Source organism: Vollenhovia emeryi, unplaced genomic scaffold (assembly GCF_000949405.1).
Source record: "Vollenhovia emeryi isolate VEMERY1.0 unplaced genomic scaffold, V.emery_V1.0 DF939388.1, whole genome shotgun sequence".
Taxonomy (NCBI): Eukaryota; Metazoa; Arthropoda; class Insecta; order Hymenoptera; family Formicidae; genus Vollenhovia; species Vollenhovia emeryi.
In genome coordinates this window covers 57,605-81,786 of record NW_011966978.1, presented here as the reverse complement: position 1 = coordinate 81,786, position 24,182 = coordinate 57,605, and the positions used below count along the sequence as shown (strand labels likewise).

The following is a 24,182-nucleotide window of genomic DNA, read 5'->3' as shown; positions in this document are numbered from 1 at the left end:
CTAAAAGATCATGTGATAGAAATCCCAAGGGAAGTTTCTCATAGGATTGAAAATAGAAGCGCAAGCTTTCCACTTGAGATAGTTGAATTTCAAATAGGAGAGCATTTATCTGATAATGATATAGTGAGATTGGATGATGTATATGGAAGAATATGGTAACGCCATAAATGCATTTGTTGGCAATTTATAATATGGATATAGTTGCTTTATGTAAAAAATAATATTTACTAAATCTTAATATTTTAAATCTATACCCATATTTTAATAAATAATGAGTTGTAATTAATATGAAGGATCCATTTAAAAGTGACAATTATAGAGAAAATCTCGATTTCCTTAAAGAAGCTATAAAAGCAGGAGATGAGTTAGTAACTATTAGACATTATAATAAAACGGTAAGGGATTTATCTCAGGCATTAAAGCGTTTTACAGATAAGGCAGAAGATGTAGCTAAGTTTGTTATACGTAGTGACTCAATTGATTATGTAAAATCAATGAATGGAAAGCCATCAGGTCTTAAGATATTAAAGGAAATATTGAATAGAATCTCGGGAAGAAATGTTCCAGTTAAGAATATAAGTAGTTTTATTGATAAATTACCTCCTCCTACTTCAATGACAATCTTTGAATATCTAGAGGCTTATCGTAAAATTTCAGGTTTGGAGCAAGTTGAAAGAGGAAATATTGCAATAGCTCCAGAAAAGCCAGAACGCAGTTTTCTAAAAGAAAATAGACAAGTGGAAGTTAATTATAATGATTCAGGCCATGGAAATTCATTAGATGAAAAGCCTGGATACAAAGAGGTATCAAATTATCAAGAGAAGAAGAGTAAAATTTTAACAGAAAATTCACAAAGTTCAAAATCGCCTAGAGAAGAGCTAATTTATGCAACAGTTCCTAAAGAACATATAGAAGCAAAAAGAGAACTTAAACAAAAACAACAATCTAAACCTCCTATATTGCCAAAACCATCAATAGCACCCCCATTGCCAAAAAAAATGTTTACTGCTGGTCAGGAAGTTAGACAAAAACCAAAAGTAGTAGGAACTGTTCCTAAATCAACTAAAGATAAACCTGAATTACCACCAAAACTTAAAAAGTTAGGTCATACTGATCAAAAATCAAGCACAAAGCTAGAAATGGTAGTATCTTCTATGGAAAAAGAAATTAATTATAATATCGATATTAAAGTACAAGAGATAAGAAAAAAATTCAAACAAAATCAAGCAAAAGAAAGTCCTAATGCGCAAACTATTGAAAGCAGGACCCCTCCTGTTGCACAAGTGAATATAGATGTGGAGAAAAAAACTAGGCCATCACCAAAAGTTGCTTCCCAATCTCGCTTATTTCCAATGAGGGATGAAATATCTCAGATGAATCCCTTATCAGCAAAATCTGATCCGAGACCTCATGTTAGCAAAAATGCTCTTCTCACAGATGTAAATGTAAAGCAACTAGTTGCACAATTTGAAAATTATGGAAGGAAAGAATTATAACTTATTGAATAAACCCAATAATATTCTTGATTTCTTCTATGTTATAAAAGCACAAGCTCTCCACTTGAAATAGTTGAATTTCAGATAGGAGAGCATTTATCTGATAATGACATAGTGAGATTGGATGATGTATATGGAAGATTTTGAAATTCTAATGTTAAAGATACTCTATAAGTCTGCTAAATTTAAAGGAGTAAAAATATCTAGTTTTTAAATAAAGAAAAGTCTACACTTATACGAAGTTTCAAGAATATAATGTTTAACCTCAAAACATTTTGTAATGTCCATTGCATTTGAAATTACTATGGCTACTTGCTATTTGCGAGCGAAAAATGCCAGATTTTGCTCTATAATGACTTTGTTCTCTATTATCGGCATTGCCCTTGGAGTTGCAACACTAATAGTGGTGATGTCTGTGATGAACGGATTCAGAGCAAAGTTGCTTGACTCAATACTTGGCATTGATGGCCATATTAATGTTTATTTTGATAGGAACATAAATTCAGATTACTGCACAGTTTCGAAATCTATTGAGAAAATTCCTGGTATATTAAAAGCTACTCCTATGACCAATGATCAAGTTATTATTGTAGCAAATGGTAAAATTGCAGGTAGCGTAGTGCGAGGTGTGTCAACTAAAGATTTGCTTGATAGTACTACCATTACAAATAATGTAATTATAGGTGATGTAAAAAAATTTGATGAAGGGATAATAATAGGAGCACGATTGGCAGAAGCTTTGAACGTTGACTATGGCGACAAAATTACGTTTATATCATCTGAAGAATTTGATGCATTACTTGGTGAAATGCCGCGAATGAAAAAATATAAAGTTATAGCAATATTTGATATGGGTATGCTTGAGTATGATAATACCTTGATATATATGCCTCTAAAATCAGCACAAGCCTTTTTTAATTATGAAAATAGCATAAAAAATATAGAAGTACTTGTAGACGACGTTACTAGAGCTGGTAAGCTGGCAGATGCTATAGAAAAAGAAATAGGAATGAAAGCTGAAAGTTGGCAATCACAGCAAAGCCATTATTTTAGTGCTTTAAAAACTGAAAGAAATGTGATGTTTTTAATTCTTACTTTGATTATAGTTGTAGCAGCATTTAATATTATCTCAAATTTAATGATGATAGTGCAAGAAAAGAAATCCGCGATTGCAATTATGCGTACATTTGGTGCAACAAGTGGAAGCATTATGCGCATATTTTGCGCTTGTGGTCTATTAATCGGTTTTACGGGAACTTGTCTTGGCTGTATTATAGGTGTCGTTTTTTCTCTCAATATCGAAAGTATTAGAATATTTTTAGAAAGCATTACTAACATCAAGCTGTTTGATCCTATGATATACTTTTTTTCAAGTTTGCCAGTGATATTAGTACCCCAAGACGTAGTAAATATTTCTGCACTTGCGTTATTCTTATCATTTTTAGCGACAATTGCTCCTGCGTTGCAGGCAGCTGCACAAGATCCTGCGGAGATACTACGTTATGAATGATACTCAGCAAAAATGCATAAGCTGGTTCTTAATTGTGTTATTGTTTGCCAGTTATATTACAATAAATAATATAGTATTTTTTAAAATAAGTCAGCAAGAAAGCAAAGACAATATAAATGTTTTAACGGAAAAAATAGATGAATTCAGAATGTCACTTGAAGTTAATCAATCCAGGGTAGAAAAAAAGATATTTGACTTAAAGAGAGGTCTGCACACTCAATGTGAGCAAGGTGATGGTAGCTCAAGGCATAAGAACCTCGCAAGATTGCTGCTACTTGTAGTTAAAATGAAGAATTCGTTATTGCGAGAAGCAAAATTTGATAATCATATAAATTCAATAAAGCCTTTGATATCAGAGCTTGATGATCCAGAGATAGAAAATGCAGTAAATGAATTGGAAAGTTTGAAAGAGGTAGATACTTTACGTGAGTTAAAGTTATCTTTTGAGAAGACCATTGCTGTTATTAACTACAATAAAAGTACATTGTCTAAAAAAATCATTTCAAACTGGATTAGAATACAAAATAAAAATGACCCATTAAGGGCAAAATTCGCAGAAATTGAGGAGTCAATAAACGATAATGATTGGCAAAATATAACTGTTACAGTAAGCAATTTAACGCATTCAGAATTCAAGCCATGGCTGAATAAATTGAATGGTTTTATTGTAGCTTCTAAGAATATTTCAACAATATATCATCACTTATTACAATATATCTCATGATTTATTTTATAATTTTCGCTCTTTCGTTTTTATTTGGCATATGGATCAAGGTAAGCGGTGAAGTAATAAAATTGGAATTAGGCAATTACACTATAAGTATTGATCTATATTTCATTATTTTTACTTGTGTAGTTTTATTATTTTTATTAATTACACTTGTACGCTTTTTTTCCTCCATTTTATCAACATTTGCCAACATAAGAAATAAAAGAAGAGATAGGGAAGAATTGCTTCTCTTTGAAGCTTTCTTTAGCATAGACTTAGACAATATAGAGAACGCTCAAAAGGTAGTTAAAAGTTTAAATGAAAAAAGCAATAGGTTATCTTTAATAAAGCTCTTTAACTCAGGTAAGACGGGAAATTACAGCTTTTTCAGTAACGGTTTAACAAATATTGCAAATAAAAATCGTAATTTAGCTCTACTTCTGGCCAATAAGCTGATCGTTCACCTCAAACAAGAAAGAGTAGTCTTTCAAAAATTTATAGAATATTGCTCTAGTTCAATTAATGATAAAATGCTATCTATTCCCTTTCAAATAGAGCATTGCATATTGAAAGAAGATTGGATTAATGCGATTTTTAGGTTAAAGGAAGCAGTTAAGTTCAATATTTTTCTTCCATTTGACCATAAAGAAATGTTTGCAGTTTTTTATTGTGCTTTGGCAAAACAATATGAAAGTAAAGGGGATTTTAAAGGAGCTATAAAGTCTTTATTCAGAGCACAAAGTTATTATGCAACTTTTCGGCCCATCAATTATTTAAAGGTAGAATTATATATTAAACTTGGAAAAATCAGAAAAGCTTCTGCAGTGCTAGAGGCAGAATATGCAGTAAATCCTACTCCTCAGTCAGCTAAAATGTACATCAATTTAAATAGTAAAGGTGCTGAAAGACTATACAACTTACGCCCTGATTATTATTTTAGTTACTGTTTACTTGCTTTGTCCTCAGTGAGTTCAGGTAAATATGATCTTGCAAGTCAATATTTAGACACTGCTATGAAAAAAGCTAATTACATGTCAATCTACTTTATTGTAATACAACTCAAGATTACATTGCAAGAACACGACAAGGTAGTTTATTGGCTAAACAAGATGGGCTCAGAAGCTTTGCCTGATCCGGGCTGGAAGTGTAAAAATTGTAACAGAGAACTAAAGCAATGGGATCATAAATGTTCAAATTGCAATAGTTTTAATTGCGTTTGTTATATATTATAAGGTTCCACAAAGTGTGACGATAATAATATATGGGAAATTACCATCAAAGACCTCTATTGAACAATTTTTGGAGTAGATCTCTTAATATAACCCTTATTTTAAAATAATAAACCTGCAAGTTTTTTAGTTAGACTTGGTTCTAATGTCAAAAAAACTTGCTTTTAGACACTAACAATTATATATTTTAATAAATCAGGGTTGTATACAAAATGAAGAGCTTAAAGGAATTACCCTTAAGAATTAAGAATATTAGGTCTGTACAGAAAACCACGAAAATAATGCAAATGGTTTCTGCAGCAAAGTTATTACAAAGCCAAAAGAAATTATCAAATTCAAAATTATATATATCTAAGCTGCATAGCATTATTTCTTCATTAATGCTATCAATTGATCAAAAATTATTGGCAAAAATTCTAAATATCAGTAATGACGGTTCTTACTTAGTATTCATTGTTGCATCTGATCGTGGCTTGTGCGGCAACTTTAACTCTTCTATTGTCAAATTTAGTCAAGAGCGTGTAAATAAGTCAATCGCAAATGGCAAAAAAGTAGATATTGTATTTCTTGGTAAAAAAGCTTTTGATGTAGGTAAAAATAGATTTGACTCTAAAAGTATCTTAAAAATTGAAAATAGTAAGGGGATCACGTTAAAGTACGTAGAAGCTTTGCTTGATGGTATAGATTTAAGTAAATACGATAAAGTTAAAGTTTTTTATAGTAAGTTCTATAATACCTTCACGCAAAAGCCAATGTTGGAAACAATAAAACCATGGAGTGAAGACTCATCCTTGATTGACAACTCTCTGGCTGGTACAACAACAGATTACGGCTACGAGTATGAACCACAAAATATTGAATTTATTTTAAAATCTTTGGTTCAAGATTACGTTGTAATTGCTCTTTACTCTGCTTTGCTTGAAAGTGCAACAAGTGAGAATAGTGCTAGGATGGTTGCTATGGAATCAGCAAACAGAAACACTAAAGAGATGCTGAACAAACTAGCATTGCTTTATAATCGTTCTCGTCAAGCAGCAATTACAACTGATTTAATTGAAGTGATAGGTGGTGCAGAGTCTTTATAAAAATCTAAGGAATAGAAAATGAATATATTAAATATTGCAGCAGATATCACTAAATTAATAAAAAAGCAGAATCAAGATGCAGAAGTTACAATATATGAAACTAATAAGACTTCAGTTTCTCAGCGTCTATCAAAAATTGAGCAAATATCACAATCTAAAAATTGCACTGTAGGAATCAGAGCTATAGCAGGTAAGAACAAAGCTGCGTATATTTCTACAAATGATTTGAATAATCTTAGTGATACGGTAAGCCAAGTGGTAGAAATGGCAAAGAATGCGCCGGAAGATCCTTGTATCAACTTTGCTGTAAATGGTAGTAATTATATCTCTTCTGCAGATTTAAGTATCTCAGATAATAATGTTGTAACCGTTGATAACCTAAAAGAAATTGCTGAAGCTGCAGAAAATTCAGCCCTTGCACATAAGAGTATCACTAATTCTGAAGGAGCCTCTTCTTCATACGCTTTAGTGAATACAGTATTATCGACTGTTTCTGGTTTTATTGGCTCGTTTAGTAAATCAACCTTTGCTAATCAGGTCTCTGTTGTTGCTGGAAGAGAAAGTGAAATGAAGGTTGGTTACGATTATGATATAGCATGTAATTTTAGTGATTTAAAGTTGCCAGAGTTAATGGGAAAAGAAGCAGCAAAAAGAGCAGTTGATCAATTGAATTCACGTACAATGAAAACTGGTAAATTTCCAGTTATTTTTGAAAAAAGAGCAGCAAAAGGGCTAGTAAAAAGTTTTGCTTCTGCTATAAATGGGAGCAGTATTATAAGCAACAGTTCTTTCTTGAGGGGTAGTTCAAACGCTCAGATTTTCAACGATAGAATTAATATTATCGATGATCCATTGTTGCCAAGAGGCATAGCATCGAGACCATTTGATGGAGAAGGGATAACTAGCAAGAAAAATATATTTGTAAAAAACGGAATGTTACAAAATTGGATTTTAGACTTATACTCGGCTAGAAAATTAGACTCAGAAACAACCGGAAGTGCAACTCGTGCAAGTAATGCTGCAGTTATTCCTGCAGCTAGTAACCTCTACATTGAGAATGGTGATGTATCGTTTGAAGAATTAATTCAGGAAGTGAAAGAGGGAATATATGTAACTGATTTATTTGGTTTTGGCGTTAATTTAATCAATGGCGATTACAGCCAAGGCGCTTCCGGATTTTTTATAGAAAATGGAAAAATAACGTATCCAATACATGAGATTACCATTGCTAGCAATTTGAAGGATATGTTTAGAAATTTAGTCGTTGCAGATGATCTAACTTTTTGTGGGCAATTTAATTCACCAACGATTAAAGTTAGCGAAATGACGGTTGCAGGTTCGCTTAATGATTAAAAATTTTATTTGCATTAAGTACAACAATTGTGTATTATTGTCATGTAATGTTAAGAATAGACTATGGAGTATAAAGGTTTAGTTTCAATAGCTAAGCTTAAAGCATTCTCAATCGTAATTTCAAAGTTTTTCATCACATTAGTAATGTTAGTTAATAATTTAGGAGTTGTTTAAATGGAATTTGGTAATGTAAAATGGTTTAATGCCGAAAAAGGCTATGGTTTCATCAAGCCAGAAGGTAAAGGGGGTGACGTTTTTGTACATATTAGCACGTTGGAACGTTCAGGAATAAGGCCTGAGACACTTAAAGGAGAGAATAAAGAGAAGGGGATAAAAGGAGAAAGGGTGAGTTATGAGGTTAAAGAGGAGCGCGGTAGAAACGGAGAAGATAAAAAATCTGCAATAAATTTAAGATTGGAAGATTAATCTATTATGAAGTCTTTTAATAGGGTTAACGTATTGTGAATAATTTTCATGAGATGGGTCTCCCAGCTTCGCTTACACAAGCTCTAGATAAAAATAATCTTTTCGTCCCAACTCCGATTCAAATACAAGCGATTCCTTTAGCGCTACAAGGTAAAGATATTCTCGGATCTGCTCAAACGGGAACTGGAAAAACTTTAGCATTTGCTATTCCGTTGGTTGCTAAGTTACTGAATGAGTCTAACACTGGTTCAGCTTTAGTCATCGTGCCAACCAGGGAGCTTGCGCATCAGGTAACAAATGAGATAAGAAAACTCTTATTTCAAAATTCTGCACTAAGGGTCGCTTTATTGATTGGTGGTGAGCCTATTTTTAGGCAGCTAAATCAGCTTCAGAAAAAACCACAAATTGTAATAGGTACTCCTGGTCGTATTATAGACCATATTGAGCGTAAAACTTTGATTACTCGCAATGTTAGCGTTCTTGTGCTTGATGAAACAGATCGTATGTTTGATATGGGCTTTGGAATTCAAATTGAAGGGATCATGAAATATCTGCCAAAAATACGGCAGACTCTTATGTTTTCTGCAACTCTTCCTAGTGATATAGTTAAACTTACTGAGAAGTACCTTAATCGACCAGAACGTATTTCTGTTGATTGTGAGACTACAACTTCTGTAAAAATTAAGCAAGAGATTGTTTATGCATCAGAATCAGAAAAATATGAAAAGCTTGTTACACAACTATGTCAGCGCGAAGGATCAATCATTATCTTTGTCAAAACAAAGCAAGGAGCGGATCAGCTAGCTAGCAGATTGTACAAAGATGACTATAGCGCTTTAGCAATTCATGGTGATTTAAGGCAGCACAAGCGTGAAAGGGTCATTAATTCTTTTCGTCGTGGCCGCAATCAAATCATGGTTGCAACAGATGTTGCTTCTCGCGGCCTTGATATTCCCCACATTCAACATGTTATCAATTATGATGCACCACAATCGCAAGCTGACTATATTCATCGTATAGGCAGAACTGCACGTGCTGGAGCTGAAGGGCATGCGCTATCTTTTGTTACACCTCAAGATAAGAGAAGACTGCCTGCATTGGCAGACAAAGAAGGAGAGCCAAATTTTGATTGTAGTGTGCAATTTAAAAAACGTAATAGCAAAAAGGTCTTTAAAAGGCCAAGTACGTTAAAGACTAAATACGGTAGAAAAAAGATCAATGCATTTAAAAAGAAAAGCAGAGTACTAGAAAAAGCATATTAAATAGGATTTACCTACAACTTGATAAGCGTAAAACTCGTCATTCCGCTACTCATTAGCGGAATCTATGTTGAGATATCGCGGTGCTATGACGTAGATCCAGAGTGGGGATTCAAATTGGTTACAGCGAACTGCTGGATTTCAATTTTTTTAATAATTGTGTGCTATTCATTATATATGAGTTCCCACTTTTAAAGAGAATAGGAGATGATTTCCAAAAACTTAGAGGCAAGTTTGAATAGAGCGCTACTCATTGCTTCTAATTTTAATCTAAAATATGCGAAAGTAGAACATTTATTGCTGGCGTTAACTAAAGACGTGGATGTAAATTACGTTTTATCAAGATGTAATATCAGAGCCGATGAAATTATCAATATGGATAACATTCTATCAAGATGCAATATCAAGGCTAATGATTATAATAATAATATAAAAGGGTTTTTACAAAGCAGTTCTGAATTGATTATCAGTGGAGTTAAACCTAGCTCAATGTTTCAATGCATAATACACAGAGCAATAATACGGGCTCATAGCTTGGGAAAAAAAGAAATAAATGGAGCAAGTGTTCTAGTAGAAATTTTGTCTGAGCAAAATTTCTACGTTGAAGATCTATTGCAGAAACAAAGTGCGAAAGATTCCAATTTGATTTATCATATATCTAATATAAAATACTCTAACGATATAGATGAATACACCACCAATCATAAAGTAAAACTTGATAAAAATAATGACGCTTCTACTACAGTGAATAAAGGTGAGCTACTAAAAGATGAGGAAATTCTACAAAGTTATTGTAAAAATTTAAATGACTATGCAAGAAGCAAAAAAATAGATTATGTTATTGGTCGTGATTATGAATTAAATCGCACTATAGAAATATTATTGAGGCGTAGAAAAAACAACCCTTTATATGTTGGAGACCCAGGTGTTGGCAAAACAACAATAGTTGAGGGTTTGGTATTGAAGATCATTGAAGGCAGTGTTCCGAGTGCGCTCAGGTCCAGTATAATTTATGCTTTGGATTTAGGATCACTCCTTGCAGGGACACGCTACAGAGGTGATTTTGAAGAGAGAATAAAATCTATAATAAAAGCGATTGAGGTAAAACCAGGTGCTATCCTTTTTATTGATGAAATACACACTATCATTGGAGCAGGTTCTACAAGTGGTAGCTTTCTTGATGCCGGTAACCTACTCAAACCTGCGCTTGCAAGAGGTACACTGCGTTGTATAGGTGCAACTACATATAGAGAATACAGCACTAGTTTTGAAAAAGATAAAGCACTAGCGAGAAGGTTTCAAAAAATTAATGTTAAAGAATCTTCTGTTAATGAAACGATAAAGATACTAGATGGTATAAAGCACTACTATGAAGGGTATCATGGAGTATATTATACAAAGAATGCCATTAGGTCTGCGGCTGAACTTTCGCATAAGTATATTACTGGGCGAATACTACCTGATAAAGCGGTTGATGTTATTGATGAGGCAGGGGCATATTGTAAATTGCTAAGAAACAGGGGTAAAATTGTAAATAGTAGAGACATTAAGAATACCATTACTAGAATTACAAATGTGCCTTGCGGATCTGAATCTGATGATTTGCAGAAAGTGAAGTCTTTAAAAGCTAATCTAGAAAAGGTAATTTTTGGCCAAGAGCAGGCAATAGAATCTCTTGTTAATTCTATTAAAATTGCTAAATCTGGGTTGAGAAATTACAATAAGCCTTTAGCAAATTATCTTTTTGCAGGGCCAACCGGTGTTGGTAAAACCGAGCTAGCAAAACAATTAGCAGAAAGCATCGGCATGAATCTTATACGCTTTGATATGTCCGAATATATTGAATCTCATACGATATCAAGGATGATTGGTTCTCCTCCTGGATATGTAGGTTATGATCAGGGTGGATTACTCACAGAGTCTGTATCTAACAATCAATATAGTGTTGTGCTGCTTGATGAAATTGAAAAGGCCCATAGCGATATCTATAATATATTGCTACAAATTATGGATTATGGTTGTGTTACAGACACTTACGGACGTAAAGTTAACTTTTCCAATATAATTTTAATTATGACAACTAATGCAGGAGCAGTTGAACGCAGCAAAAGTTTTGTTGGCTTTGGGCATAAAAATTTTAACATTGGTGATAGCGAAAAAGCAATAGAACAGGTTTTTAGCCCTGAATTTCGTAATCGTCTTGATGCGATTATTTCTTTTTCTGACTTAAGTACGGATGTGATTTTGCATATTGTGGATAAATTTGTCCTAGAATTGAAAAAGCAACTGACGCAAAAAGGCATAAACTGCTTGGTAGAGGATGAAGTGAAATCTTATCTTGTACAAATGGGTTATAGTAAGGAAATGGGAGCACGTCCAATAGAGAGACTTATTGAAAAAGAGATAAAAAGTTACTTAGCGGAAGAAATACTGAATCGTAAATTAATAAAAGGAAAGAAATTAAGAATCTATATGAATAAAGTAGAAAATAAAATTGCTTTTGATATAGTTTAAAATCCTTGTATTGAACTTCATCTTTGTTACAATTTATAACTTAAATTTAATTTGAATTATAGTGATAAGTGATAAAGTAAAACAAGTCCTAAGCTACTGCGAAAGTGAAAACCCCGGGGTAAAAGCAAATCTTACTCGTATTCTCATGCATGGAAAGCTTGGCGGTACTGGCAAGTTAGTGATTCTGCCAGTAGATCAAGGATTTGAGCACGGGCCAATAAAAAGCTTTGAAGTTAACCCTGATGCTTATGACCCACATTATCATTTTCAGCTTGCAGTTGATTCGGGAGTAAGTGCATATGCTGCTCCACTTGGTATGATTGAAGCTGGTGCTTCAACTTATGCTGGAATGCTCCCACTTATTTTGAAACTTAATAGCTCCAACTCCTTACATTCAAAAAATCTGACTTCTGATCAAGCAATAACCTCTTCTGTGAAAGATGCACTGCGTTTGGGCTGCTTGGCTGTTGGATTTACTATATATCCTGGTTCTGCTAAGTGTTTTGATATGATGGAAGAAGCCCGTGAAATCGTAGCTGAAGCCAAATCTTATGGGCTTGCAGTAGTGCTATGGTCTTATCCACGCGGTGAAGGAATTTCCAAAGAAGGTGAAACAGCAGTTGATGTTATTGCCTATGCTGCGCACATAGCAGCTTTACTTGGCGCTAATATAATCAAAGTAAAACTTCCAACTAAATATTTGGAAAGGGAGAAAATAGAAACAGAAAATATTGAATCATTATCTAAAAGAATTGAATATGTTAAAAGATCTTGTTTTGCAGGGAAAAGAATAGTAGTTTTTTCTGGTGGTGAATCGAAGGAAGTAGATGACATATGCAATGAAGCAAAAGAAATTAAGCAGGGTGGTGGTAATGGTTCAATCATTGGACGTAACACTTTTCAACGCAAAAGGGAGGAAGCTTTATCTATGCTAAAAGATATAATGGATATCTACACATAAAAAATGGCTGGGTGGCAGAATGGCTTATGCGGAGGACTGCAAATCCTTTTATACCGGTTCAATTCCGGTCCCGGCCTCTTTCATTTTCTATATCTTGTAAAAGTTGCTCAATTCAACAGTAGCTTTAAGTGTGTAACCTATAGAGAAAGCTTATCCATTATTTATTCATAAGTAAAATCAATAGACTTCTTGCATAACCCAAACTAAGTAAAAAAAAGGTGTCATCCGAGTAGCTGACACTGATTTACCTTATGGTGCAACCTCCCCTGTCATCCCAGTGCGTGACACTGGGATCTAGGTTTTTAGAGCTATCATAGGATGACAGAAGCACACTTTGTCATCCCAGTGCGTGACACTGGGATCTAATTTTTTATGCAAAATTACTATATTTGCAAATAGATACAATTTGAAGTAATTTATACTATGAAGTTACGAAATTAGATCCCAGTGTCACGCACTGGGATGACAAGAAGAGGGCTACTCGGATGACAAAAAAAGGAGCACTGGCATGACACCTCTCTTGGACTCTTTTAGCCACAAACATTAAGAAATTTACCAAACAAAAAAAAGGCAAAAGAAGCCCCGAGTAGCGAGTTTTGACTCTATATTACTGTAAGTGGCGCTGTAATAATGTGCTAGCGCTTAAAATAAGCGCGATTTGGCTGAATGTAGAAAAAATAAAAAAGACATGCAGCCGCTATAATTTTATGTAATCCGCCAATAAATACTCTGAGTTTTTTACTGAATTTTGTCATTGAGCCTGCAGGTCAAAAACAAGTTTTGAGTCATAAATACCCTTATTGTCATAATAAGGGGGCTGGCGAAGCTTGTCAAGTAAGTTTTTTGTTTCTATTTCCAATGTTATATGGTTATGCAAGAAGTCTAATTTCTTTTCAAGTTATGGTTATACTCTTATAGCGTTTCATGATAAAAAATAAACTAAAAGTAAGCAAAGTGTTCTACAGAATGATATTACGTAATTTATTGTTTTTACTGCCGCCTGAAGTTGCTCACTCTTTGGCAATCATGGCATTAAAGAAAATACCTTATAAGAATCCTATAGAGCTGCCAGAATCTTTGAGTGTGAATTTTTTTGGTAATAAGCTCAGAAGTCCCGTGGGCCTGGCTGCAGGTTTTGACAAAAATGCAGAAATTATAAGACCTATGCTTTCATTTGGTTTTGGGTTTATTGAAACTGGTACTGTAACTCGTAATCCACAATATGGAAACAAAAAACCAAGAATTTTTCGGTTAATTAAAGATCAAGGGGTAATTAACAGATTGGGATTTAACAATAAAGGAATAGACTATTTTCTTAAACAAATAGATGAAACCAAGCTTGATGACTGCATTTTTGGCATAAATATAGGAAAAAATAGTGCATCGAAAGACCAAATTAGTGATTATGTTGATTTAATAAAGATGGTATATGGAAAAAGCAATTATATAGTGCTGAACATCTCGTCTCCAAACACGCCTAATTTACGCAATCTGCACAATAAGCAAGAATTATCAAAATTGTTGAAATCCATAACTCTAACCCGGAAATCAATTGATAATTCCGCTATAATATTAAAAATCTCACCAGATATAGATCAGCAAACGAAAGAAAATATCGCTGAGCTTGCGTTGGAATATAAGATTGACGGATTAACAGTAAGCAACACTACGGTAAGTAGAGATAATCTGCATTCCCACCATAATGAGAGTGGCGGGTTGAGTGGCAAACCACTGTTCAAACTTTCAACCGAGTTATTGGGCGATATGTACAAATTTACTAAGGGAAAAATATTATTGATAGGGTGCGGAGGAATCTCAAGTGGTGTTGATGCATATAAAAAAATAAAGGCAGGAGCCTCTTTGGTGCAGTTGTACACTGCTCTCATATACCACGGACCTCAAGTTGTAAACAAAATTAATCTAGAACTTGCGGAACTAATAAGGAGAGATGGATTTAGTAACATTAGTGAGGTGGTGGGTTGTATACATTAATTTTGGAAGCTGGTGGTATTATTTTAATAAAATAAAACTAATTCTCTGGTATAAAGGTGGTAGAAAGTGCTTTTCTTTTAAATAATGGGTATGAAGAGTTTGAATGATGCAATATCTAAGATCATTGATTATAAATTTACAAATTACGCAATATTAGAAGAGGCACTAACTCACCCAAGCGTAAATAAAAGGAATAGCAAAAACCAAATTGTAAGCTACGAAAGACTAGAGTTTTTGGGCGATAGTGTTTTGAATATGGTCGTATCTGCCATACTGTTTAAACTATTTCCTGAAGAAAAAGAAGGAGCATTGGCAAAAAGAAAGACGGATTTAGTTTGTGGCAACACCATTGCTAATGTTGCTAAAGAAATAAAATTAGGCGGCTTTATCATCATGAATAATAGTGAACGCTGCAGTGGAGGGAGATGTAATCTAAAAAATTTAGAAAACTCGCTTGAAGCACTAATAGGTGCAATTTATATTGATGGCGGACTTGAAAATGTTGAAAAATTTATTACCCAATATTGGGAAAAGCTAGCTAAAGGCATGCTCGCCCCCCCTCAAGATCCTAAAACCTCACTGCAAGAGTGGACTCAGAAAAACAAATTGCCTTTACCAGAGTATGAGCTTGTAAAACAAACTGGCCCAGCACACAATCCTGAATTTACTATATCAGTTTGCATAGAAGATTATGGTAAAGTTTTTGCATGCGCTTCTAGTAAAAAGATTGCTGAACAAAAAGCTGCTGAGTTGATGCTAGAAAAAATTGGAAAAGATGCTTCAGTTTAGGCAAAATAGGCTTTTCTATTTCCTTATATTTCATGCTTTCAAATACTTGATCTTACACTCCCTCTAACAATTTTGAAAGAAGTCTAGTGAATGGTCACGTTAAAACATGTTTTTAAATTTTTGCCAAAATCCTGGTTTATTATCATTAACCTTTGTAAATGTTATATTTAAACTGTATTTCGGATCATTTGGCACGTCGTATTTTATGCTAAATGTCGAAACTTTATCGTTATTGTAAATATGTACATCATCATATGATAGCTTTGTTGTGTAACACTTTACATACTTTTGCTTATCATGCACTAAATCACCTGACTCCCTTTCTAGTTCCACAAATTTCGTTTTTTTCTGACATTCCTTCATTTTTATTAAATCCTTATCTAGTGATATTGAAACTGGCAACGTATTTCCAGCATATTCTTTAGCTAAAAGTTCACTTTGAGGATACATTTTTATTTCCCTGCCAAAATGTGAGTCTATGAAATTATTACTCCAAAATTTATCGCCAGAATGCACGTACTCATCAGTAGCATACGGCACCCCACCATAATTGCATTGAACTTTGTAATCTCCAACACCGTTGTTTTGAAAAAAATCATGAATGGCAGTGTAGCTACTGGCAGCATCATTTATATAATCCATTACTTTATTCCTTAAACTTTTAGTTCATTATATCATAATCATTATGCCAATCAATCAAAAAGCCCTCCCTTGCTGTTTTTAAAACCGATTTTGAGCAAGCGCTCTCGATTAGTTGGGAGCGTATTTATAAGATTGTGACATTCGTGTCTCCCAGTTTTTCACATACTGCTGAATCAATTCAGGATAATCTGTAATAATTAATAAATTTTCAGCATTTCCTTTTTTAGCTGTTTTACTAAGGTTAAATGACCCTGTGATGACTTTTTGATTGTCAACAATCATTATCTATTATGAGCAATCTTTGGCTTATCATCGATCCAAATTGGTACTCCACCTAAAAATAATTCATTTATAACACTATATTTTGAGTAGAGTTGCGATTTATCTAAGATGACTTTAACATCAACACCGCGTTCTTTAGCATTAATCAAAGATTTTGCAACTGTTCCAAGAGTAAATGTATATTCTTGAACTAAGATAGATTTTTTAGACTGATCTATTACGCTGATTATCGGTACAGCACAATCTTCTCCAGGTAAAAAGCAAACCGTAGCTTTTGGGCAGGGCGAAAATATAAAACCCGCATAGTAATACAGAGAAAAACACATTAACAAGAATAAAAAGTGAAAAAGCCTCACAACAACCCACCCCCGGATATACGGCGATAGACTACATCATAATTTAATTACCTGTCAATCCATATTCTTCCCACTTCTCCGTGATTTTTCTTACTATTTCTTCGCTCATTTCAATTTTCTCTCCCCATTCTCGTTTGGTTTCAGGCGGGATTTTATTTGTTGCATCAAATCCCATCTTACCTCCCAGGCCACTTTCAGGGGAAGCAAAGTCTAAATAATCAATAGGTGCATTTTCTATCATGATTGTATCATGCACAGGGTCCATTCTCGTTGATATTGCCCACATCACTTCCTTCCAATCACGTACATTTATATCATCATCAACAACGATAATAAACTTCGTGTATAAAAATTGCTTTAGAAAGGAAAGTATGCCCATAACAATTCTTTTTGCCTGCCCTGGATAAGACTTTTTTATCGATATCACCGCTATTCTATATGAACAACCTTCTGGTGGTAGATAAAAATCCACTATCTCTGGAAATTGATTGATAAGAATGGGCACAAAGATTTCGTTGAGCGCTTCACCAAGAATTGATGGTTCATCAGGTGGCTTGCCAGTGAAAGTGCTGAGATAAATTGGATTTTTGCGCATAGTAATTGCAGTAATATTAAATTCTGGAAATTGCTCAACAGAATTATAGTAGCCGGTGTGATCTCCGTATGGCCCTTCATCTTGATATCTATCCAAACTTACATAGCCTTCCAGAACAATCTCTGCATGAGCTGGCACTTGAAGCGGAATAGTCTTACAATTTACAAGCTCAAGCGGTTTTTTGCGCAGCAGCCCAGCAAATTGGTATTCTGACAATGTTTCTGGCACTGGAGTTACCGCAGCAATAATTGTTGCAGGATCACTACCAATCACAGCAGCAGCAGGAAATTTCATATTTTGTTCCTTCTCTTTCCATCGTTTGTGGTGACCTGCACCACCACGATGTGCAAGCCAGCGCATTAGAGTCGTTTTTTTATCTATAACCTGCATACGATATATTCCAAGATTGAAATTATCTTGCTTGTCTTCCGTTGGGCCTTTTGTTACCACAATCGGCCAGGTGATAAGTGGTGCAGGTTCATTTGTCCAGCATGTTTGAATGGGCAGTAGACTTAGGTCCACTTCATCTCCGGTTAGCACTACCTCTTGACATGGAGCTTTGTTCACGACTTTACTTCGCATCGATAACACGACTTTCAGCAGAGGAAACATTTTTATAGCATCCTTAAAGTTTTTCGGTGGTTCAGGAGATTGCAAAAATGCTAGAAGTTTACCAAGATCTCTCAGTCCATCAGGGTTTATGTTCAGTCCCAACGCAATTCTTTCAATAGTACCGAATAAATTCACCAAAACAGGGATCGAGCTTTTACCATTCTCTTTAACAACATTCTCAAAAATTATAGCTGGCCCTTTGTTTGACAAAACCCTACGGTGAATTTCTGTCATTTCAAGAACTGTTGAAACCTCCTCCTTAATCCTAATTAGATCTTTTTTTTCCTCTAAGGCTTTAATGAAGTCACGTAAGTTGTTGTACATATTCCAGTCTTTAAAACTTTAAGTCTACATTTAGTTTTCAAGCACTTTATTGAAATTTGACCTATGCACTGCTTTCCTGTCTAGCAAGCTTTCAGTTAATTTGAGATCAAACCCTCATATTGCTTGCTAAGCTTGTATTTTCTTCCTCTGTTGGAAAAGTCTACAATCTCAATAAACCCCATTTCCACCCACTTTTTACAAAGTTGCGCACTAGTACGAGGCTTAAAATTAAACAGTTCGCCAATCTTACTAGCTGTAATAGTGGAAAACTCCTGGAAGAGCTCAAGAGCTTTGCGTTGTTTAGGATCAAGCTTACGTATAAGACCAGTCTGATCAGTGTGGTATTCTTCTTCATTTATACGTTGTAAAACGTTCCCAAATGAATTTGCCATACCTTCTACGAAATACTCCACCCACTTAGTGATATCTGCTTCAGCTCGTCCCATGTAATAGTTGTGCGATGGCCCTACACTGATTGCTTCATAATACGCTCCTAGATTCTTAGCATAATATTCTTCCAATGAATAAAGTCCTTTTAGGTCATATCCACCAAGGTGTAAAATTAATGTAGTCAACAATCTTGCAATACGACCATTACCGTCATAGTAAGGGTGAATTGTTACAAATTGATAATGCGCAATACCTGCAATAATTGGGCAAGGCACTTGCTCACTGTCACGAATCCAATCAATCATACTGCTCATGAGCTTTGGTACATCCTTTGCTTCAGGTGGCATATAAATTATTGCACGTGTACGGCTATCACGAATAACGTTTTGACCATCACGATAAGAGGTTGGCTTCACTTTAGATTTTCCACTCGCCATTACTAGGGCATGAAGCGTTTGAATGGCTTTCTCAGTAATAGGGATCGTTCTCACTGCCCATTGTTCAACTTGGGTTAAAGCTGCATAATATCCTTTAACCTCATTTTCATCTCTCCTATATTTTGGAAAGTGGCTTTTACCACTTAAAATTTCTTCAATCTGTTTAGGCTCAAGTCGATTTCCTTCAATCATAGTAGAATAGTGTGTGGTATAAAGTCGTGCAGTTTCACGAAGGGACGAGAGCATCGATACAGTGAGTGGCAAATGTAACACTTTTTCTTTTGCTGCTTCAATCCTCATAAGGCAATTAGCAATTTTAGAAGTAATCGTATAATTTGGCATCGGCATAATATCTGCATTACATCACTTCTACATTATGCTGATAAAATGCAGATAATACAACATTTACACGACGCCGACCATAAACAGCAATAAATTCGGCTGATTGAGAAAGAAGTTTGTCTTGTAGAATAGCTATTTCTTTTTCTCTACCAATTATTGGCTCGTTCATATGTTTATTCCGCGGAGTTTGTTGAAATTATACACAGCGGAATAAAACAAACAACTTAAATCTATGCTCCGCGCGCTTTTGCTGTTTGCATCTTAAACTTTCTGATTAGCTTTGCGCTTAGTTTTTATTGTTAAAGTTTGCATTTGAGGCAAAACTGGTTATAAAATACACTTGATACAAATGTTTTCATATATTAATATTAGATGCTTCTTTTAATATACAGATAAATGTGTACTAAAGTTTTATGTTGTAGGTTTTTAAATAAATTGTATGTCTAGAATATCGTTTGTATTGATCTTTATACTGGCAGTAGCAAGTTTACCAGTAATAAACAATTGGCTTTCAAATCGCAGCCAAATGCTAAGCGATAATTATATAGGTGAGAAATTAGATAATTATATAAGTAGAAATTTTGATAAGATCATAAAAACTCTCAAAGAGGAGTCGATTAAAAGTAGTTACGCTGCTCGAGATAATGTAACCAAAAGTAAAATTTCACAATACAAGGATCAAATATTTGACCTTACTTATCCTTACTCCGGAAATGAAAATAGTAGTGTTATAGCTGTAGGTTTCTTCGACTATTCTTGTAGATATTGCAAGACTATAAAAGACGATATAAAACAGTTAATTAACGACGGTAAAATTAAGTATATCTTTAGGGATGCTCCAATACTTGGTAATGACTCTTTAAGGGCAGCAAAAAGCGCTTTAGCTGTTTACTTTATTGATAAAGAAAAATATTTCGACTTTCACTATTCTGCTTTAAGTCACAAAGGAGGATTTTCAGACGAAAGCATATTGGATATAGTGAAAAGCATAGGGATTGATGAGGACGATTTTAATAGTTCCATGAAAAATAATGCAGACAAAATTGAGCAAATGATAAATGGCAGTAAGCTCCTAGTAAGAGATTTGGGAGTAGGTGGTACACCTTTTTTAATAATTGGGGATAGTCTGTTTGTAGGAGCAACTAATCTGAATGTGCTACGCAAAAAGGTGGATGAATTAAGTCATAAACAAGGCTAGTTGCCATAAAATTTTATTTTTTTGCTTGACAACTCAAATGAACCTGAGTATAGTGATTGTGGGTATGACAGCAGTTTAACTCAGTGGTCTCATCCACTTTCCATAGCGTCATTTGCTATGTGAAACGCTTTCAAATTACAACATTTTCTTCAACCAAACTATTTTACTTTCATAGGAGGACATATGTCATTTACAGAAATTAGATTTCCAGAAAATATATCTTATGGGTCTACTGGAGGACCGGAATTTTCCACTGACATTGTAACAACTCATAATGGTTGTGAACAGCGTAACATCAATTAGTCTCGTGCACGTGCCAGGTACAATATAGCTTATGGTGTCAGGTCAAGCAAGCAGCTAACAGAACTCATAACATTTTTTCAGGCACGAAAAGGTAAAGCAATAGGATTTCGTTTTAAGGATTGGTCAGACTTTACAGTTACCAACCAAGAAATCGGAATAGGAGATGGTAAAAAAATGACTTTTCAACTGATCAAAACTTATATAAGTGGAAAGGACAAGCATACACGCATGATAAAAAAGCCAGTGCATGGTACAATAAAAATTTACTTAGATGATGAAGAGACAGAAAAATATTCAGTGAATTATTCAACGGGAGAAATCACGTTTACCAAGCCACCAGCAAAAGGCATAACAATTACTGCAAGCTTTGAATTTGATGTACCCGTGCGCTTTGATACAGATTACTTAAACGCTTCTATTGATAACTACGGCAGCAACAGCTGGAGTAATATTCCACTAGTAGAGGTGAAGTTTAGTTAAGCTGCTTTAAAATTTCCTCCTGTTGCTGAGCATGAACACTAGCATAACCACATGCAGGAGATGCAGCAGCAGGTCTTGAGATGCACCCAGGCCTCTTTGCCTTAATATTGAGACTAGATAACACTTCTTCTATCAATGGGTTAACAAAAAACCATCCTCCCATATTTTTTGGTTCTTCTTGACACCATATAATTTCAGCATTTTTGTACTTTTCAAGTTCACTGCCTAGCTTATCGGCTGGAAATGGATAGAATTGTTCTAAACGCACTACTGCTATGTCATTTATTTTTTGTGTTTCAAGCATTTCAATTACGTCGTAATAAACTTTGCCACTACATATTATAACTTTGCGTATTTTGTCATTTGAAACTAAACCTGTTCTACATTCTGGAATTACCGTGAGGAATTTTCCTTCAAAGTCAGACAGGTTAGAAACTGCTCTTTTATGACGCAGTAGCGATTTAGGTGTAAATACTACTAAAGGCTTACGAAAATCTCGATGAATTTGTCTGCGCAAGACATGAAAGTAATTTGCCGGAGTGGAACAATTAACTACTTGCATATTATCCTCTGCGCAGAGTTGCAAAAATCTCTCTATGCGAGCAGAACTATGTTCAGGCCCCTGCCCTTCATAACCATGAGGCAAAAGTAAAACTAGACCACTTGATCGCAACCACTTCGTTTCTGCAGATGCAATAAATTGATCGATCATAATCTGCGCACCATTTGCAAAATCACCAAACTGCCCTTCCCAGAGCACCAGTGAATACGGAGAATCTAGGCTATATCCATACTCAAAGCCCATTACAGCATACTCAGATAGTGCGCTATCTATAACTTCAAAGCGAGCTTGCTTTTTATTTATATTGTTTAGCGGAATAAATGCTTCTTCCGTTACCTGATCAACAAGCCTTGAATGACGGTGCGAAAAAGTCCCACGACCAGAGTCTTGGCCTGATAAACGCACTTCTATTCCTTCTTTAAGTAGCGATGCAAACGCAAGACTTTCAGCAGTTGCCCAGTCTATATTACTGCCGGAATTTATACTGTCTATTCTTCCATCGAGTATTTTTCTAACCTTATTGTTGATATTAAAACTGCTTGGGATATTGCTATTTATATGCACACCTAGTTTTTTTAGCTCACTCGGTGAAACACCAGAATTCGTGTAGTATTCGTTCAAATCATTCAGCCTTGCTCTTCTTAGTTTTAACCACACTCCATCAAACCAGTCAGCTTTTCTTGGAGTATAAGCCGATGACTCAGTAAGTCTTTCATCCAATCTTGCTCTGAATTTGCTGCGCAATTTATTTACTTCATCGCTACCTAATACTTTCTCTGCAGTCAACTTCTCTTCGTATAGCGTTCCTGGAGTTTTATGCTTTGATATCAGCTTATACATGAGTGGCTGAGTGAAATTAGGTTCATCGCCTTCATTATGGCCATATTTGCGGTAGCATATCATGTCAATCACCACATCTTTTTTAAACTTCTGCCTATATTCCATTGCCAGACTTGCAACAAAATTTACTGCTTCTGGATTATCTCCATTAACGTGAAATACTGGGGCTTCTATAGATTTAGTTACATCAGTGCAATAAAAAGATGACCGCGCACAGCATGGGTTTGCAGTAAAGCCAACTTGGTTATTAATGACAATATGCACAATGCCATCCACCTCATAGCCTTCAATATTGCTTAATGTCAGGGTTTCAGCAACCACTCCTTGCCCAATGAAAGCTGCATCGCCATGAATCGATATTCCAAGCACAGATCTCATATTTTGTTTTGCTCTTATTCTTCCAGCTAGAACCGGATTTACCGCTTCAAGGTGAGATGGGTTAGGACATAAACTCAAATGTATTTTTTTACCACCAGCAAGTGCGTGATCAGAAGAATAACCAAGGTGATATTTAACATCACCAGACACCTCAAGACCACCTGGATACGCGAGATTACCTTGAAACTCAGATAGCATTGCCGCATATTCTTTCCCCATAACTTTGGTTAAAACATTGAGTCGTCCGCGATGAGCCATGCCAAGAACTACTTCTTCAATGCCAAAAGCCGCAGAATCACTAATAATTCTCTCAATCGCAACAATAGCTGATTCTCCACCTTCAATAGAAAAACGCTTATATCCAGGAAATTTCATATGGAGAAATTGCTCGAACATTTCAGATTCGACCAAGTGCCTCAGTATTTCCTTTTTATCTTGTGAGCTCAGTGTATAGGTTTGATTTTCGATCTTTTCCTGCAGCCACATCCTCTCCTCATAAGAGGAAATATGCATAAATTCAAAACCAATATTCTTGCAGTAAATATCTCTATAGATTCCAGCATCACTCGTTGGAGAGAGATTCGAATATTTTTGATAGTCTACTTCTTGACTTGCGTTCGGCGACAACGGGTTAAGGTCTGCAAAAAAATGACCATAAGATCTGAAAAAATTTGCCAGACTAGAAACTGAATCATCCGTTTTGACTGCATGCTGTGCACCACAAGACTCCGCTTTATTAACTTCTAAATTGCTTGAAAAAATTCTGTACCAATCTTCCCCGATTGATTTATCGCCCTGCAGATAACGGCTATACATTTCTTCCACAAATTCTGCATTATCACCATAAAGGCAGCTTAAACTCGACATAATTACTATATAAGATATCAAACACTTATAAGTATAACTTAAGTTTTTTAAAAAAGAACTCCTATAGTTTCTAATTATTAAGTTGCACTTACAGCCGTACGAACATTGTGCTACTAGTAGGGTGTCATGCCAGTCTGGCATCCAGGAATTTTATTAAGTTGGTGAGTATAAAAGTAGCTGTTTTATGTTAAAATACGACGTTTTTGATGATTATGGAAAGGATGGATCCCAGTGTCAAGCACTGGAATGAC

At 35.0% G+C, this 24,182-nt stretch overlaps 7 protein-coding genes and 1 non-coding gene across 8 annotated transcripts in view; 5 read left to right on the top strand and 3 right to left on the bottom strand.

The window, feature by feature from the left end:
- Nucleotides 1-3,154: 3,154 nt before the first annotated feature.
- LOC105558053 lies at nucleotides 3,155-7,808 on the top strand. The gene is made up of 5 exons (XM_012005540.1): nucleotides 3,155-3,431; nucleotides 4,682-4,861; nucleotides 5,392-6,012; nucleotides 6,070-7,365; nucleotides 7,597-7,808. Exons 1-5 carry the CDS (start codon nucleotides 3,155-3,157, stop codon nucleotides 7,806-7,808), a joined length of 2,586 nt encoding a protein of 861 aa, XP_011860930.1.
- Nucleotides 7,809-7,861: 53 nt separating this feature from the next.
- LOC105558052 (DEAD-box ATP-dependent RNA helicase 20-like) lies at nucleotides 7,862-9,070 on the top strand. The gene has a single exon (XM_012005539.1). It carries the CDS (start codon nucleotides 7,862-7,864, stop codon nucleotides 9,068-9,070), a length of 1,209 nt encoding a protein of 402 aa, XP_011860929.1.
- A 204-nt stretch (nucleotides 9,071-9,274) lies between these two features.
- Nucleotides 9,275-12,542, top strand: LOC105558051 (chaperone protein ClpC1, chloroplastic-like). The gene is made up of 2 exons (XM_012005538.1): nucleotides 9,275-11,504; nucleotides 11,644-12,542. Exons 1-2 carry the CDS (start codon nucleotides 9,275-9,277, stop codon nucleotides 12,540-12,542), a joined length of 3,129 nt encoding a protein of 1,042 aa, XP_011860928.1.
- A 5-nt stretch (nucleotides 12,543-12,547) lies between these two features.
- Nucleotides 12,548-12,619, top strand: Trnac-gca. The gene has a single exon. It is a non-coding gene; the product is annotated as a tRNA-Cys (tRNA).
- Nucleotides 12,620-13,568: 949 nt separating this feature from the next.
- LOC105558050 (dihydroorotate dehydrogenase (quinone), mitochondrial-like) lies at nucleotides 13,569-14,534 on the top strand. Its single transcript, XM_012005537.1, has one exon. It carries the CDS (start codon nucleotides 13,569-13,571, stop codon nucleotides 14,532-14,534), a length of 966 nt encoding a protein of 321 aa, XP_011860927.1.
- Nucleotides 14,535-16,246: 1,712 nt separating this feature from the next.
- LOC105558049 lies at nucleotides 16,247-18,134 on the bottom strand. Its single transcript, XM_012005536.1, has 2 exons — nucleotides 16,655-18,134; nucleotides 16,247-16,407 (listed from the first exon to the last, which is right to left on the bottom strand). Exons 1-2 carry the CDS (start codon nucleotides 18,132-18,134, stop codon nucleotides 16,247-16,249), a joined length of 1,641 nt encoding a protein of 546 aa, XP_011860926.1.
- A 95-nt stretch (nucleotides 18,135-18,229) lies between these two features.
- On the bottom strand, nucleotides 18,230-19,309 carry LOC105558048 (adenosine monophosphate-protein transferase FICD-like). The gene has a single exon (XM_012005535.1). It carries the CDS (start codon nucleotides 19,307-19,309, stop codon nucleotides 18,230-18,232), a length of 1,080 nt encoding a protein of 359 aa, XP_011860925.1.
- A 1,967-nt stretch (nucleotides 19,310-21,276) lies between these two features.
- Nucleotides 21,277-24,182, bottom strand: part of LOC105558047 (2-oxoglutarate dehydrogenase, mitochondrial-like) — a 7,866-nt gene continuing 4,960 nt past the window's right edge. The window contains exon 3 of the mRNA XM_012005534.1: nucleotides 21,277-23,936. Coding sequence (XP_011860924.1) covers nucleotides 21,277-23,936 — 2,660 coding nt within the window. The remainder of the gene's footprint in view (nucleotides 23,937-24,182) is intronic.